General features: G+C 42.7%; 1 protein-coding gene across 12 annotated transcripts in view; it reads left to right on the top strand.

Moving 5' to 3' along the window:
• ppp1r12a (protein phosphatase 1, regulatory subunit 12A) overlaps positions 1 to 16149 on the top strand; it is a 271369-nt gene that overhangs the window by 230121 nt on the left and 25099 nt on the right. For all 12 annotated transcript variants that reach the window (XM_068050119.1, XM_068050120.1, XM_068050118.1 and 9 more), the window contains 2 exons: positions 9099 to 9115; positions 15610 to 15751. In XM_068050119.1, the coding sequence (XP_067906220.1) occupies positions 9099 to 9115; positions 15610 to 15751 (159 nt within the window). The remainder of the gene's footprint in view (positions 1 to 9098; positions 9116 to 15609; positions 15752 to 16149) is intronic.

The raw sequence follows: 16149 nt of genomic DNA, 5'->3' as shown, positions 1-16149 counted from the left end.
AAAAGCATACCCAAACTGATAGCTATCTTATGGCATCTGTGCAAGGAGGCTTAAGGATTGTTTAACTTGAGAACAACAGGGATGGAAAATATTGAAGTGCTCAAAATTCTTTTGAAAAAAATAGTCAAATAGAAGTTTGTCTAAAATTGTCACAAACGTAAACCAATGATGGGCTTAAATATGGAAGAACCTGACATTTTAGATGAAGTATCTTTACACAGAGGTGGTGAATGTGTGGACTAGATTGTGGAGGGAGGCAGATAGTGTGGGGAAATTTTAAGAACTAGACAAGTATTTGACCTTGTGGTTGAGTGGAAATAATTTTGGAAATGATCAGATGGGCAATGGAGTTTATTCCCCTCCTATAATTTGCTATGTTTCTAGTCTGTTGGTGTTTGGAATTGTGTATCGGATCAGAATTTTACCATGAATGGTCGCTCTGAGGAGATGGGGCATTGTCAATTGGGGTCTGCATTTGTTTTAAAATTCCCTAGATTCGGGGAAGGTTTCATTAGATCGGAAAATAGCGAATGTAACACCTTTACTGAAAAAGGGAGGGAGACCGAAAGCAAGAAACTACAGGCCAGTTAGCTTAACGTCTGTCATAGGGAAAATGTTAGCTATTATTAAAGGCATTATAGCAGGGCACTTAGAAAAATTCAAGGTAATCAGTCAGAGTCAACATGGTTTTGTAGAAGAGAAATCATGTTTAACCAATTTATTTGGAGTTCTTTGAAGAAGTAACGTGCTCTGGATTAAGGGGAACCAGTGGATGTACTGTACTTATATTTCCAGAGGTCATTTGATCAGGTGCCACATCAAAGGTTATTGCAGAAAATAAAAGCTCATGGTGTAGGGGGTAACATATTGGCATGGATAGAAGATTGGCTAGCTAACAGGAAACAAAGTAGGCATAAATGGGCCATTTTCTGGTTGGCAAGATGTAACGAGTGGTGTGCCACAGGAATCAGTGCTGCGGCCTCAACTTTTTTCAATTGACATCAATGACTTGGTTGAAGGGACCAAAGGTATGGTTGCTAAATTTGCTGATGACAAAGATAGGTAGGAAAGTAAGTTGTGAAGAGGACATGAGGCTACATAGGGAGCCAAGATCTGGCAAATGCAGTATAATGTGGGAAAAGGTGAAATTGTCCATTTTGGCAGGAAGAATAAAAAAGAACTGTCATGAAGACCCCACCTGCCAAGAATGAGGCATATTAATTTTGTCATATTTAACATTAATTTTAAACTGTTGCTGGAATGAAGACATGACTTGTTTAAAGAGATCAGCAGTGCAATGGGTGGAAAAATTTGCATTCTAAGCAACAGTTGCCTGGGAAAAGACAATGGAACTGCTGCCTGATCCAGTTAACCCAAATGGATTTTGATCACCAGACACTGAATATGTAACAAGCCAGCATTCCATCTCCCCGCTCACCCACTGCGGGTGTCTGCTAAGATGAAAGGAAACCACAAAAACGCAGTAGAGTTTATTTTTAAAAAAACTAATCACATAACTAACCTGCTTGTCCAGGTTTGGTTTTGAACTGCTCATGGAAGAGTTTGGGTCAGACTGCAACTGAATTTGAAGAAAGAGCCCCTCTCCTGCCTGTCTGTGTGTGTCTCTCTCTCATGAATTTCCAGATCCATTGAAGTCACTTAAACCTCAAGAGAAGACACATACATTGAAACAAGTTTGAAAGCCTACACTGGGCCCCAACGAAACGGCAAGATTTAACTGCTATCAATGACTCTCCAAAGAACAGGAAATGACCTCCAGCTACTGCTTCAAACTTTTCCCCTTTATTCTTGCTCCTTTTCTGCCTCTATTTGCATGTGTGTTTATCACGTATGCACACCAGTGTGGTCACGTCGTGTATTTGTATTAGTTTTAAGGTTAATAAAATTACACCTTTCTTGTTTAAATCTAAGAAAACCTGTCTGGTTGATTTCTTTGCCCTACAATTAGAGAGCAGTGAACAAGGATTCAGTGAGGAGGAGCTAAAAACACGGTGTTTTAAAAATTAAACTCTCTTGCGGTCAAACCAGGCAAAGGCTGAGAGGGAAGCCCTAGATCCCTTTCTCACCTGGTCATAGCAGAAATTTGTGGGCTAGCGACCAGATTGGACCCACAGATAGATTGGAAATTGAAAGTGGGAAATCAAATTGATCCCGATCAAAAAGAGAAAAGATTTCAATACAGGTTTTCTTGTGGTTGTGTGTGCTAGAATACTAACCTGTCTGCGACTGAAGCCAGCAGCTTCCCAAGCCAGGGGGAAGTAACTTGGGATAAGTTAAAAGCACTGTCTACGGTGGAGTTGAGAAAAATGACTGAGCAGTGTGGGATCACTGTCCGTGCCAAGGCTAGCAAGTCTGAACTCCTAACACGTAGTGGCCCTTGAATCTGAAGAAACAGAAACAGGGTTAGAAATAGACTTAGGCAGGGTAGACTTAGCAAAGGTACAGTTGGAACAGAGGAAACTTGAATTTGAAGAAGGAGAAAGAGAGACAGGAGAAAGAGCCTTCCAGAAGGAATGTGAGGAAAGAGATAGGAGAAAGAAAAAGAGACAGGAGAGAGTAGACAGGAGAAAGAAAAAGAAAGAACCTTTCAGAAGGAACGTGAAGCAAAAGAGAGAGGGACGATAGAGAAATATAGAGCCTTCCTGAAGGAATGTGGAGAGAGAGAGCTGAGGTGGCTGGAGTTAACTAAGGGGTGACAGAGTAACCCCAGTGAAACATGGCCAATATGGAGGAGCGTAATTCAGGGCTGGGTACAGACTTGTTAAAATTTTCCCAGTTGATTATAAAATTCAATGAGGTAGATGTAGAAGCATTTTTTGTATCTTTTGGAAAAACCTGCAAGGTGGTTAAAGTGGCCACATGAAACTTGGACTCTCCTGTTACAAAGCAAGCTAATGGGAAGAGCCCATGAGATTTATTCCCTGTTGCCAGATGAGAGTACATCCAATTATGAACTGACAAAAAGTGCTTTCCCCTTGGTGTTATGTCCAGGTGCGAAAGGTGTCTCGGTGTTTATTACTATCTTCACCTGGTCTTATTGTAACAGGGTTTGATTTTAAACAGTGTTTTGAGCTCCCCCTTTGTGAATCCTTGTTCAAAGTTTTCAAATTATAACACAAAGAAACTAATTCACACAGGCTTTCTTAGGTTTAAAGAAGAAAGATGAAATTTTATTAAAACTTAAAATTTAAATTCTAATACAGTCCACGCCTACGGATATAAGACGTGCCCACGTTGGCATGCATGCAAAGATTCACTGAGGGGGAGCTAAAAACAATGTTTTAAAAATTAAACCCTGTTGGTCATACCAGGCAAAGGCTGAGAGGGAACCCCCAGACCCCTTTCTCACCTGGTCATAACAGAAGCATATTATCTAAATGGTGAGAGATGGCAGAGCTCTGAAATGCAGAGGGATCTGGGTGTCCTAGTGCATGAATCGCATAATGTTGGTATGCAGGTACGGCAAGTAATTAGGAAAGCTTATAGAATGTTATTGTTGTGAGGGGAATTGAATACAAAAGTTGGGAGGTTGAGCTTCAGTTATACAGGGCATAGTGTGCTAGTGGTGGTGGGAGTAAAAGATTAAGATGGTGGGTGGGTTGGTGATTAAGCAGGTTGCTTTGTCCTAGATGGTGTTGAGCTTTTTCAGTGTTGGAGCTGCACTTATCCAGGCAAGTGGAGAGTATTCCATTACATTTTGGAAAGGCTTTGAGGAGTTGGGAGGTCAGTCACTCGCGACAGAATGACCAGGCTCTAATCTGCTTTTCTAGCCACAGTACTTATATGGCTGCTCCATTTAAGCTTCTGGCCAGTGATGACCCCCATGATATTGATGGGGTAATCCAGTGATGGTAATGCTGTGGAATGTCATGGGGAGATGGTTAGATTCCCTTGTTGGAGATGATGACTACCAAGTGCGTGTACACCAAATTATGAGGGGCCTGGATAGACTAGACAGGAAGGACCTGTTTCCCCTAGCAGAGTGGTCAATCGCCAGAGGGCGCAGATTTAAGGTGATTGGTAGAAGGGTTAGAGGGGACATGAGGAAAAATCTTTTCACCCAGAGGGTGGTGGGTGTTTGGAATTCACTGCCAGGAACGGTGGAGGAGGCAGAAACCCTCAACTCTTTTAAAAGATACCTGGACATGCACCTGAAATGCTGTAACCTGCAAGGCTACGGACCAGGTGCTGGAAGGTGGGATTGGATTGAGCGGCTAGTTTTTTTTCGGCTGGCGCAGACACGATGGGCTGAATGGCCTCCTTCTGTGCATTAATTTTTCTATGGTGTTATGGCATTGATGAGACCACATCTGGCCTACTGTGTTCAATATTAGTCTGCTAATTTAAGGAAGGATGTAAATGTGTTGGAAGCAGTTCAGAGAGGGTTTACTAGACTACACCCTATCTGTTCTAATGCTTTGTCTTTCAACGCACCATTAACATATTGTTTGCCTTTGCTCCATGGCCTTCTGGTCGGTTATTCTCTGTGACCTTGTCCTATCTACACCTTCTCCTGTTATCTCTTGCCCCACCCCCGCTTTACTAGCTTAAAACCTTTCACATGAGGTTCACAAGGAGGAGGTGTTATCAATTTTGGAAAGTGTGAAAATAGATAAGTCCCCTGGGCCAGATGGGATTTATCCTAGGATTCTCTGGGAAGCTAGGGAGGAGATTGCAGAGCCTTTGTCCTTGATCTTTATGTCGTCATTGTTGACAGGAATAGTGCCGGAAGACTGGAGGATAGCAAATGTTGTCCCCTTGTTCAAGAAGGGGAGTAGAGACAGCCCTGGTAATTATAGACCTGTGGGCCTTACTTCGGTTGTGGGTAAAATGTTGGAAAAGGTTATAAGAGATAGGATTTATAATCATCTTGAAAAGAATAAGTTCATTAGCGATAGTCAGCACGGTTTTGTGACGGGTAGGTCGTGCCTCACAAACCTTATTGAGTTTTTCGAGAAGGTGTCCAAACAGGTGGATGAGGGTAAAGCAGTGGATGTGGTGTATATGGATTTCAGTAAGGCGTTTGATAAGGTTCCCCACGGTAGGCTATTGCAGAAAATACGGAAGTATGGGGTTGAAGGTGATTTAGAGCTTTGGATCAGAAATGGGCTAGCTGAAAGAAGACAGAGGGTGGTGGTTGAAGGCAAATGTTCATCCTGGAGTTTAGTTACGAGTGGTGTACCACAAGGATCTGTTTTGGGGCCACTGCTGTTTGTCATTTTTATAAATGACCTGGAAGAGGGTGTAGAAGGGTGGGTTAGTAAATTTACGGATGACACTAAGGTCGGTGGAGTTGTGGATAGTGCCGAAGGATGTTGTAGGGTACAGAGGGACATAGATAGGCTGCAGAGCTGGGCTGAGAGAGAGATGGCAAATGGAGTTTAATGCGGAAAAGTGCGAGGTGATTCACTTTGGAAGGAGTAACAGGAATGCAGAGTACTGGGCTAATGGGAAGATTCTTGGTAGTGTAGATGAACAGAGAGATCTTGGTGTCCAGGTACATAAATCCCTGAAGGTTGCTACCCAGGTTAATAGGGCTGTTAAGAAGGCATATGGTGTGTTAGCTTTTATTAGTAGGGGGATCGAGTTTCGGAGCCACGAGGTCATGCTGCAGCTGTACAAAACTCTGGTGAGACCGCACCTGGAGTATTGCGTGCAGTTCTGGTCACCGCATTATAGGAAGGATGTGGAAGCTATGGAAAGGGTGCAGAGGAGATTTACTAGGATGTTGCCTGGTATGGAGGGAAGGTCTTACGAGGAAAGGCTGAGGGACTTGAGGTTGTTTTCGTTGGAGAGAAGGAGGAGGAGAGGTGACTTAATAGAGACATATAAGATAATCAGTGGGTTAGATAGGGTGGATAGTGAGAGTCTTTTTCCTCGGATGGTGATGGCAAACACGAGGGGACATAGCTTTAAGTTGAGGGGTGATAGATATAGGACAGATGTCAGAGGTAGTTTCTTTACTCAGAGAGTAGTAGGGGCGTGGAACGCCCTGCCTGCAACAGTAGTAGACTCGCCAACTTTAAGGGCATTTAAGTGGTCATTGGATAGACATATGGATGAAAATGGAATAGTGTAGGTCAGATGGTTTCACAGGTCGGCGCAACATCGAGGGCCGAAGGGCCTGTACTGGGTTATAATGTTCTAATTCTAATTTCTAATATTTGTCAGTTCTGAAGAAGGGTCACTGACCTGAAACGTTAACTCTGCTTCTCCCTCCACAGATGCTGCCAGACCTGCTGAGTATTTCCAGCATTTCTTGTTTTTATTACTGGATTACTGCCTGGAATGAACGAGTTTTATGAGGAAAGGTTGGACAGGCTAGGCTTGTATCCGGTGGAGTTTAGAAGACTAAGAGGCGACTTGATTGAAACATATATGATTCTGAAGGGTCTTGATAGGGTGGATGTGGAAAGGATGTTCTTGTGGGAGAATCTAGAGCTAGGAGTCAGTTTTTAAAATAAGGGGTCACCCATTTAAGACTGATGAGAAATTATTTCTCTGAGTCGTGAATCTTTGGAAATCTCCTCAAAAGGCATTGGAAGCAGTCTTTGAATATTTTTAAGGCAGAGGTAGACAGTTTCTTGATAAGCAAGGGGGTGAAAGGTCATCGGGGATAGGCGGGAATGTGAAGTTGAGGTTACAGTCAGATCAGCCCATGATCTTGTTGAATGGCTGAAGGGTCAGAGTGGCCTCGTACTGCTCCTTATTCATATGTATACCTCTGCACTTGCTGGAATGATTGAGAGCTTGCCTAATAAATGTGGGAATGTTTAAATGAAAAAGTGTATAATTTTGAACATAGCCCTTAATTATGATCCTTCTCAAATAGAAAGTGACTTAACCTGTGTGGAATGTAGATGCAGTCCCTGCCCCAAAGGGTCAGACACTGCTGGGGTTAAGTTTGAGGGTTTGTATAGTGAATTAGCAGCCAAGATTTTTTAAGATGTTGATACAAGAACACAAGAAATAGGAGCAGAAGTAGACCATATGGCCTATCGTGCCTGCTCCGTAATTCAGTACAATCATGGCTGATGTTGGGTTTCATTTCCACTTTCTTGCCTGCTCCCCATATCCCTTGATTCCCTGCGAGACTAAAAATCCATCTATCCCAGCCTTAAATGTATTCAGTGATTGAGCATCCACAACCCTCTGGGGTACAGAATTCCAAAGATTCACAACCCTTTGAGTGTTATAATTTCTCCTCACCTCAGTCCTGAATGATCGACCCGTTATCCTGACACTGTTCCCCCATGATCCAGATTCCCCGACCAGCAGAAACAATCTCTTAGCTTCTACCCTATCAAGCCCTTTCAGAGTCTTGTATGTCTCAATTAGATCGCCTCTCATTCTTCTAAATTGCAGCGAATATGGCCCAATTTACTCAGCCGCTCATCATGGGACAACTCCGTCATCCCAGGGACCAATTTAGTAAATCTTTGCTGCACTGCCTCCAGTGCAAGTATATCCTTCATTAAATGTGGAAACCAAAACTGCACACAGTATTCCAGGTGTGGTTTCACCAAAGCCATGTGCAATTTTAGTAAGACTTATTTATTTCTGTGCTCCAATCGCCTTGCAATAAAGGCCAACATGCCATCTGCCTTCCTAATAGCCTGCTGCACCTGCATGTTAACTTTGTGCGTTCCTTGTACGAGTACCCCCAAGTGTTTCTGAACATCAACACATAACCATTTCACACCTTTTTAAAAATTTTCTGTTTTTCTATTTTTACGACCAAAGTGAACAACTTCACACTTCCCTACATTATAGTCCATTTGCTATCTTGTGCCCACTCACTTAACCTGTCTCTATCTCTTTACAGCCTCTCTCTGTCCTACTCACAGCTTACCTTTCCACTGAGCTTTGTATCATCAGCAAACTTAGATACATTACTCAGTCTCTTCATCCAAGTCATGCATATCGAGTGTAAATGGCTGAGGCCCCTGTACTGATCTGTGCGGCACCCCGCTGTTCACTGCTTGCTAATTGAGAAAGCCCCATTTATGCCCACTCTTCGCTTCCTGTCTGTGAACCAATCCTTTATCCATGCTAATATATTACCCCCAACACCATGAGCCCTTATCTTGCCTATTCTTTTATGTAGCACCTTATCGAATGTCTTTTGGAAATCCAAGTATACTACATCCAGTGGTTCCCTTTATCTACCCTACTGGTTACATCCTCAAAAAAGTCGAATAAATTTGTCAAACAGGATATCCCTTCAGTAAAACCATGCTGACTTGTTCTAATCATACTACGTTTTTCAAAGTGCATTAAGACTTTCATAGTTTCCAGCATCTTCCCAATGACTGTTAGGCTAAGCGGCCTGCAGTTCCCTGTTTTCTCTCTCCCTCCTTTCTTGAAAAGTGGTGTAACATTTGTCAGCTCCCAATCTGAGGGGACCATTCCTGAATCTAAGGAATTTTGGAAAATCCTAGCCAGCACATCCACTATCTCTGCAGCTATCTCTTTTAGAACCCTTGGGTGTCGGCCATCTGGTCCTGGGGACTTGTCAGATTTTAGTCCCTCAAGTTTCTCCAATACTTTTCCTTTGGCTGATGTCAATTTCCTTAATTTCCTCACTCTTTTTAGCCCCTAGGTTGCTGCCTATTTTTGATATGGAACTTGTGTCTTCTACTGTAAAGACAGACACAAAATATTTGTTCAATGCCTCTGCCATTTCCTCATTCCCTATGATGATTTCTCCTGTCTCTGCCTCTCAGGGACCAATGTCTACTTTAGCTACTCCTCCTTTTTATGTACTTGTAAAAGCTCTTACAATCTGTTTTAATCAATGGTTATCCACTTCAGGCTGTGAAACTATGCATGTCCTTAACTTACCTGAGATATTTTTGAATAAAAAGTCTTTATTCACAACATATTTCATTCTGAAATTCTGTTAAATGCAGGATCACATTGAATTTGTATGAATTATTAACTCCTTGTCTTTATTTTTTAGGACAAAAATAAATCATACAGTTGTTCAATTTATGTTTCATCGTTTAATACGTCTTTATCATGAAAGATTAAAATGTTTTAGAAAACTTGCTAAAATTTAATTTTCTTTTTTTCAGAATGACAGACTTTCAAGGTATGATTTAGTTAATTTTTTCTGCCTTCATGCTATTCCAAGATAACGTATTACTGCACAGGTCAAAGTTACAAATAATACAGGATTTAAAAAAAGAATCATGCAGACTTGGCATTGAAAGTCTGATTTACGTTGTGGTTGGGAGGAGGAGGAAGATGAGACTGTCATTGAGGCTCTGCGCATAATTTGGGAAGTCAAATTACAAATATTTATAGCTTTGTGAGCAATTAGTTTATTTAGAGTTTGCAGCACAGAAACGGGCCCTTCGGCCCAACGTGCCTGCATTACAAGTGTTTGGCTGGGAAGATTACCAATGTTGGTAAGGAATCATTATGGCACAGAAGGAGGCCATTCGGCCAATCAAGCCTATGCCGGCTCGCCATGGAGCAATCTAGTCGATCTCATTCCCCGCTTGATCCCCGTAGCCCTTAAAGCTTATTTCCCTCAAGTGCCCATCCAATTTCCTTTTGAAATCATTGATCGCCTCCACTTCCACCACCCTCAAAGGCAGAGAGTTCCAGATCATTACTGCTTGCTGAGTTTTTAAAAAAAAAAGTTCTTACTCACATGCTCACTGAATTTCTTGCCCAAAACCTTAAATCTGTGTCCCCTAGTCATTGTACCATCAGCTAATGGGGATACTTTTTCCTTGTCTACCTTATTGAAACCTGTCATAATCTTGTACACTTCTGTCAAATCTCTCCTCAATCTCATTTGCTCCAAAGAGAACACCTCCAGTTTCTCCAACCTAACCTTGGAGCTAAAATCCCTCATTCCTTTCATCTCTGGAACCATTCTGGTAAATCTCCTTTGCACCCTCTGAAGGACCCTCCCAACCTTCCGAAAGTGTGGTGACCAGAACTGGATGCAATACTGTAGCTGGGGCCTAATCAGAAGTTAATAAAGTTTCAGCATAACTTCCCTGCTCTCGTACTTAATACTTCTATTTATGAAGCCCAAGATATCTCATGCTTTGCTAAACACTCTCTCAATATGTCCTGCCACCTTCAAAGATCTATGCACAATTAAGAGTGCAGAAGCAGCACCAGGCATACCTCAGAATGAGGTGTCAACTTGGTGAAGCTACAACCCAGGACTACGTGCGTGCCAAACAGCGTAAGCAGCATGCGATAGAGCGAAGCAATCCCACAACCATTGGATCAGATCTAAGCTCTGCAGTCCTGTCACATCCAGTCGTGAATGGTGGTGGACAATTAAACAACTAACAGGAAGAGGAGGCTCCACAAATATCCTCATTCTTAATTAAAATAACAGAAAAATACTGCGGATGCTGGAAATCTGAAATAAAAAGAGAAAGTGCTAGAAATAGTCAGCAGCATCTGTGGAGAGAGAAGCAGAGTTAACGTTTCAGGTCAGTGACCTTTCATCAGAACTGGCAAAGGTTAGAAATGTAATAGGTTTTGAGCAAGTGAAGTGGGTGAGGGAAAGAAAACAAAAGCAAAGGTCTGTGATAGGGTGGAGGACAGGAGAGATCAAATGACAAGGTTTCATGGTACAAAGCCATTGGGTGTGGTAATGGGACAAGTAAAGAAACAAAAGATATGTCTGGATGAGGTGTAACTGGCAGGATGGCTGCCTGTAAAGGGATGAAGAAAGAAACGGGATTGTGGGGTGGGGGGGAGATGGTTGGAGTGGGGAAACGAAAAAGCAAAAAAAAAAATGGGGGCAGAGATCATTAGAGTTACTGAACTCAGAGTCCAGGCCCTAGGCTTCCTTTCGCCTGTCATTTCATTTCTCCACCTTGCTTCCACTCTGACCTTTCTGTCCTTGGCCTGCTAAAGTTTTCCAGTGAAGATCAATGCAAGCTCAATGCACCTCATCTTTCGACTGGACACTTTACAGCCTTCTGGACTCAACATTGAGTTCAAAAATTTTAGATCATGACCTCTGTCCACAATTTTTCCTTCATTCTTTTTTGCTGTTTCGTTCCCCTCCCCCTTGTTTTTCTTAATCCCTTTACTTTGTGTTCAGGTGACTGCTATCCTGCCTTTTACACCTCATCCAGACATATCTTTTGTTTCTTTACTTGTCCCATTACCATTCCCCTTGGCTTTGTACCATGAAACCTTTTGTCATTTAACCTCTCCTGCCTTCCACCCTATCACAGACCTTCCCTTTCGTTCTTCCCCCTTCCCCCTTTCACTTGCTCAAAACCTATTAGATTTCTAACTTTTACCAGTTCTGATGAAAGGTCACAGACCTGAAACATAAACCCTTTTTTTCTGTCTCCACAGATGCTGCCAGACCTGCTGAGTATTTCCAGCATTTTATTTTTGTTTTACAAATCCATGTTGGCTATCATTAATTAACTCAAACCTCTCCAAGTGCTTGTTGGTTTTCTCCCACCACTGCCCCCAGTTATTGTTTCGAAAACCTTATCCTCCACTGATGTTAAACTGATGGACTAGTAGCTATTAGGACTGTCCTTGCACCCTTTCTTGAATAAGGGTGTTACATTTGCCACTCTCCAATCTTCTGGCACTCCCCTGTATGTAGTGAAGATTGGAAGGTTACGGCAAGCCCTTCTGCTATCTCCACCCCCACTTCCTTTAGCAGCCTGGGATTCAAGACATCCGGATCAGGCGACGAATCAGCTCAAAGCACAGCCAGCCTTTCCAGTAAATCTTGCCTTTCAATTTTCACCTCATTCATTACCTCATCCATCTCCGCTTTTACTGATATTTTGTCGGCATCCTGTTCTTTAGTAAACACCATTACGAAGTACTCAAAGTATTCTAGCCTTGCCCTGACCCTTGAAGCATGTATTCATCCTCTTTGCCTCTAATAGGACCCACTGCCTCTTACTATCTGCTTGCTATTTCCATGACAGTAGATGATTTTTGGGTTCCCTTTTAAGTTGACTGCCATTCTTTCTCTCTCTGCCAGTCTTATTTTCTTCTTCACTTCCTCTTTCAACTTATTGTATTTGACCTGGTTCTCACTTCAAGGATTCACCTGACGTGCATCATATTCCCTCTTTTATTTTGCTTCTTCATATGCTCCATCTCCATCATCCAAGGAGTAAAAACAGAAAGTGCTGGAAATACTCAGCAGGTCAGGCAGCATCTGTGGAGAGAGAAATAGAGTTAACATTTCAGGCCGGTGACATTTCATTAGACCTGAAACATTAATTTTGTTTTTCTCTCCACAGATGCTGCCTGACCTGTTGAGAATTTCCAGCACTTGATGTTTTTATTTCAGATTTCCTGCATCTGCAGTATTTTGCTGTTATTTTAGTCATCCACGGAACCCTGGCTTTGGTTCCTTCATCTTTCACCCTTATTGGAATGTACCTAGCCTGTACCTGAAGCATCTCCTCATTAGATCCAAGGAAGAGGCATATAAATTTTCCAGAAAAAACAACAGACCTGAGGATTGGGAGCAGTTTAGAATTCAGCAAAGGAGGACCAAGGGATTGATTAAGAAGGGGAAAATAGAGTACGAGAGCAAGCTTGGGGGAACATAAAAACTGACTGTAAAAGTTTCTATAGGTATGTGAAGAGAAAAAGATTGATGAAAACGAATGTAGGTCCCTTACAATCGGAAACAGGGGAATTTATTATGGGGAACAAAGAAATGGCTGACCAACTAAATGCATACTTTGGTTCTGTCTTCACAAAGGAGGACACAACATACCAGAAATGATGGGGAACACATGGCTTAGTGAGAGAGAGGAACTTAAGGAAATCTGTATTAGTCGAGAAATGGTGTTGGGGAAATGATGGGATATAAGGCTGATAAATCCCCAGGACCTGATGTTATGCATCCTAGAGTACTTGAGGAAGTGGCCCTAGAAATAGTGGAGGCATTGGTGGTCATCTTCCAAGATTCTATAGACTCTGGAACAGTTCCTACAGATTGGAGGGCAGCTAATGTAACCCCACTATTTAAAAAGGGAGGTTGAGAGAAAGCAGGGAATTATAGACCAGTCAGCCTGACGTCGGTAGTGGGGAAAATTCTAGAGTCCGTTATCAAAGATTTTATAGCAGAGCACTTAGAGAACAGTGGTAGAATCAGGCAGAGTCAGCATGGATTTACGAAAGGGAAATCATGCTTGACAAATCTACTAGAATTCTTCGAGGATGTAACTAGTAGAGTTGATGAGGGTGAGCCAGTGGATGTGGTTTATTTGGACTTTCAGAAGGCTTTCGACAAAGTCCCACATAAGAGATTAGCATGTAAAATTAAAGGGCATGGGATTGGGGGTAGTGTATTGCGATGGACAGAAATTTGGTTGGTGGACAGGAAACAAAGAGTAGGGGTAAATGGGTCTTTTTCCGAATGGCTGGCAGTGACTAGTGGGGTACAGCAGGGATTGGTTCCAGGACCCCAGCTATTCACAATATATATTAATGATTTAGTTGAGGGAACTAAATGTAATACCTCCAAATTTGCAGCTGAGACAAAACTGGGTGGGAGGGTGAGTTGAGGAGGATGCAGAGAGGCTTCAGGGTGATTTGGACAAGTTGAGTGAGTGGGCTAATGCATGGCAGATGCAGTATAATGTGGATAAATGTGAGGTTATCCACTTTGGTAGCAAAAACAGGAAGACAGACTATTATCTGAACGGCTATAAACTGAGAGAGGGGAATATGCAGCGAGACCTGGGTGTTCTCGTACACCAGTCGCTGAAGGTAAGCATGCAGGTGCAACAGGCGGTAAGAAAGGCAAATGGTCTGTTGGCCTTCATGGCAAGAGGATTAGAGTACAGGAGCAGGGATGTCTTGCTGCAATTATACAGGGCCTTGGTGAGGCCACACCTGGAATATTGTGTGCAGTTTTGGTCTCCTTATCTGAGGAAGGATGTTCTTGCTATCGAGGGAGTGCCGCAAAGGTTTACCAGACTGATTCCTGGGATGGCAGGTCTGATGTATGAGGAGAGATTGAGTCGGTTGGGATTATATTCGCTGGAGTTCAGAAGAGAGAAGGGGGGGGGGGGATCTCATAGAAACCTATAAAATTGTAACAGGACTTGACTGGGTAGATGCAGGAAGGATGTTCCCGATGGTGAGGGGTACTCCAGAACCAGGGGTCATAGTCCAAGGATACGGGGTAAACTTTTCAGGACTGAGATGAGGAGAAATTTCTTCACCCAGAGAGTGGTGAGCCTGTGGAATTCACTACCACAGAAAGCAGTTGAGGCCAAAACATTGTATGTTTTCAAGAAGGAGTTAGATACAGCTCTTGGGTCTAAAGGGATCAAAGGGTGTGGGGCGAAAGTGGGAACAGATTACTGTTGGATGATCAGCCATGATCATAATGGCAGAGCAGGCTCGAAGGGCCGAATAGCCTACTCCTCCTATTTTCTATGATTCTGTGTTTCTAAAGATTACCCATTATTCCGTTACACTTTTCCCTTTAAGTCTTAGATTCCATTTTACCCTGGCTGGTTCCCATCTTATCCCATTGAACTTAGCCCCCTTCAAATTTAAAAGTTGCTCCTTGCTTTTCATTGATCGTTAGGTTTAGACTAGTAATGATCACTCTTACCCAAGTATTCCCCCAAAGACAACTGGCCCAATCATTCCCATGCATCAGATCCAGCAATGTGGCCTTCCTCGTAAAGCCTGGCTACCCGTCTAAACCCGACTACATGTGTCGCGGTCGGGTCTGTATTCTGCTTTCAGCATTCAGGCTCGGGTTGGGCTGGACTGTACTGTTCTGTTTCGTTTTGTTTTCATTTTAATCTGTTTGTTATTTTCGGGTCGGGTCAGGTATTTAAAAAAAATTAAAGGACTCCGGCCCTGGTCAGCTTCGGGTTGGCTGTTGTCAGGTCGGGCTGTGGTCAGGTTTTAATTTTATAGGCTTTACTTCCTAGTTGTACCGAGAACATACTGGTTAAGCAAGTTCCCCAAACGCATTTCAGAAATCCCTCCACCTCCTTACCCTTTACTCTAGAATTATCCCAATTGTTATTTGACTAATTAAAGTCCCTTAATATCACCATTCTATCATTCTTGCACATTTCTGTGATTTCTCTGCAGATTTGCTCCTTTATATCTCTCGCTATTGGGAGGCCGATGGCATACCCCAGTAGTGTAACCAGGCCCTTTCTGCTCAATTCTAAACAAATGGATTCTGTCTTTACCCCTTCAAGGACATCCCCTCTTTCCAACACTACAGTGTCTTTCCTAATCAGTACTTCCACACCATCTCCCTTTTTACATTCCCTATCTTTTCTGAACACTTTGTATCCTTGAATATTAAGTGCCCAGTCCTCTCTCTTTTTAAGCCACATACATCTCTGTTATTGCCACTACATCATATTCACACACGCCTATTTGTGTTTGTAGCTCGCCATCCTTATTCACCACACTTTGTGCGTTTGCATCCATGCATTCTCAACCTGAAACTGCAGTGTTTTGAAGATGTTGCATTAGGATTTATTTGATTGCAGTGAACCTGTGCTGAGCATTACTTGATCATGACACCATAAAAAGAAATTAAGTTGACAAAGTCTACTTGTTTTACAGGTTTGACTTGGGGCTTTCCAGCACTGCATATAGTGATGGTCCTGAACAGCTGGCTAGTCGAACTGGTTTCTGTCTTTACAGAGAAAGCAGGCATGTGCCTCACAGCAGGGCAGAAAAAGAAGACACGTTGGATTATAAAAAGGTGACCGTTAAAATTGGTGTTTTCTCTACATTTGTGCTTTGTAAAGGGGTTTGAATATTGTAAAATAACCCTCTGTCCCTGATATCCTTGTATCAGGCTGCATACCCGAGTCAGTGTCTTAGGTTAATGCCCTAGTCATAGAGTTGTACAGCACAGAAACAGGCCCTTCGGTCCATCATTCTGTGCCGGCCATCAAGCACCGAACTATTGTAATCCCATTTTCCAGCGCTTGGTCCGTAGCCTTGTATGCTGTGGCGTTTCAAGTGCTCATCTAAATACTGAAGTGTTAGGGTTTCTGCCTCTACCACCTGTTCAGGCAGTGCGTTCCAGATTCCAACCGCCCTCTGTGTGAAAAGATTTTTCCTCAAATCCCCTCTAAATCTCCTGCCCCTTACCTT

The sequence above is a fragment of the Heterodontus francisci genome, chromosome 18, assembly GCF_036365525.1.
Source record: "Heterodontus francisci isolate sHetFra1 chromosome 18, sHetFra1.hap1, whole genome shotgun sequence".
Taxonomy (NCBI): domain Eukaryota; kingdom Metazoa; phylum Chordata; class Chondrichthyes; order Heterodontiformes; family Heterodontidae; genus Heterodontus; species Heterodontus francisci.
Note: the sequence above shows the minus strand (reverse complement) of the source record. Positions and strands in the feature narration are given on the sequence as shown.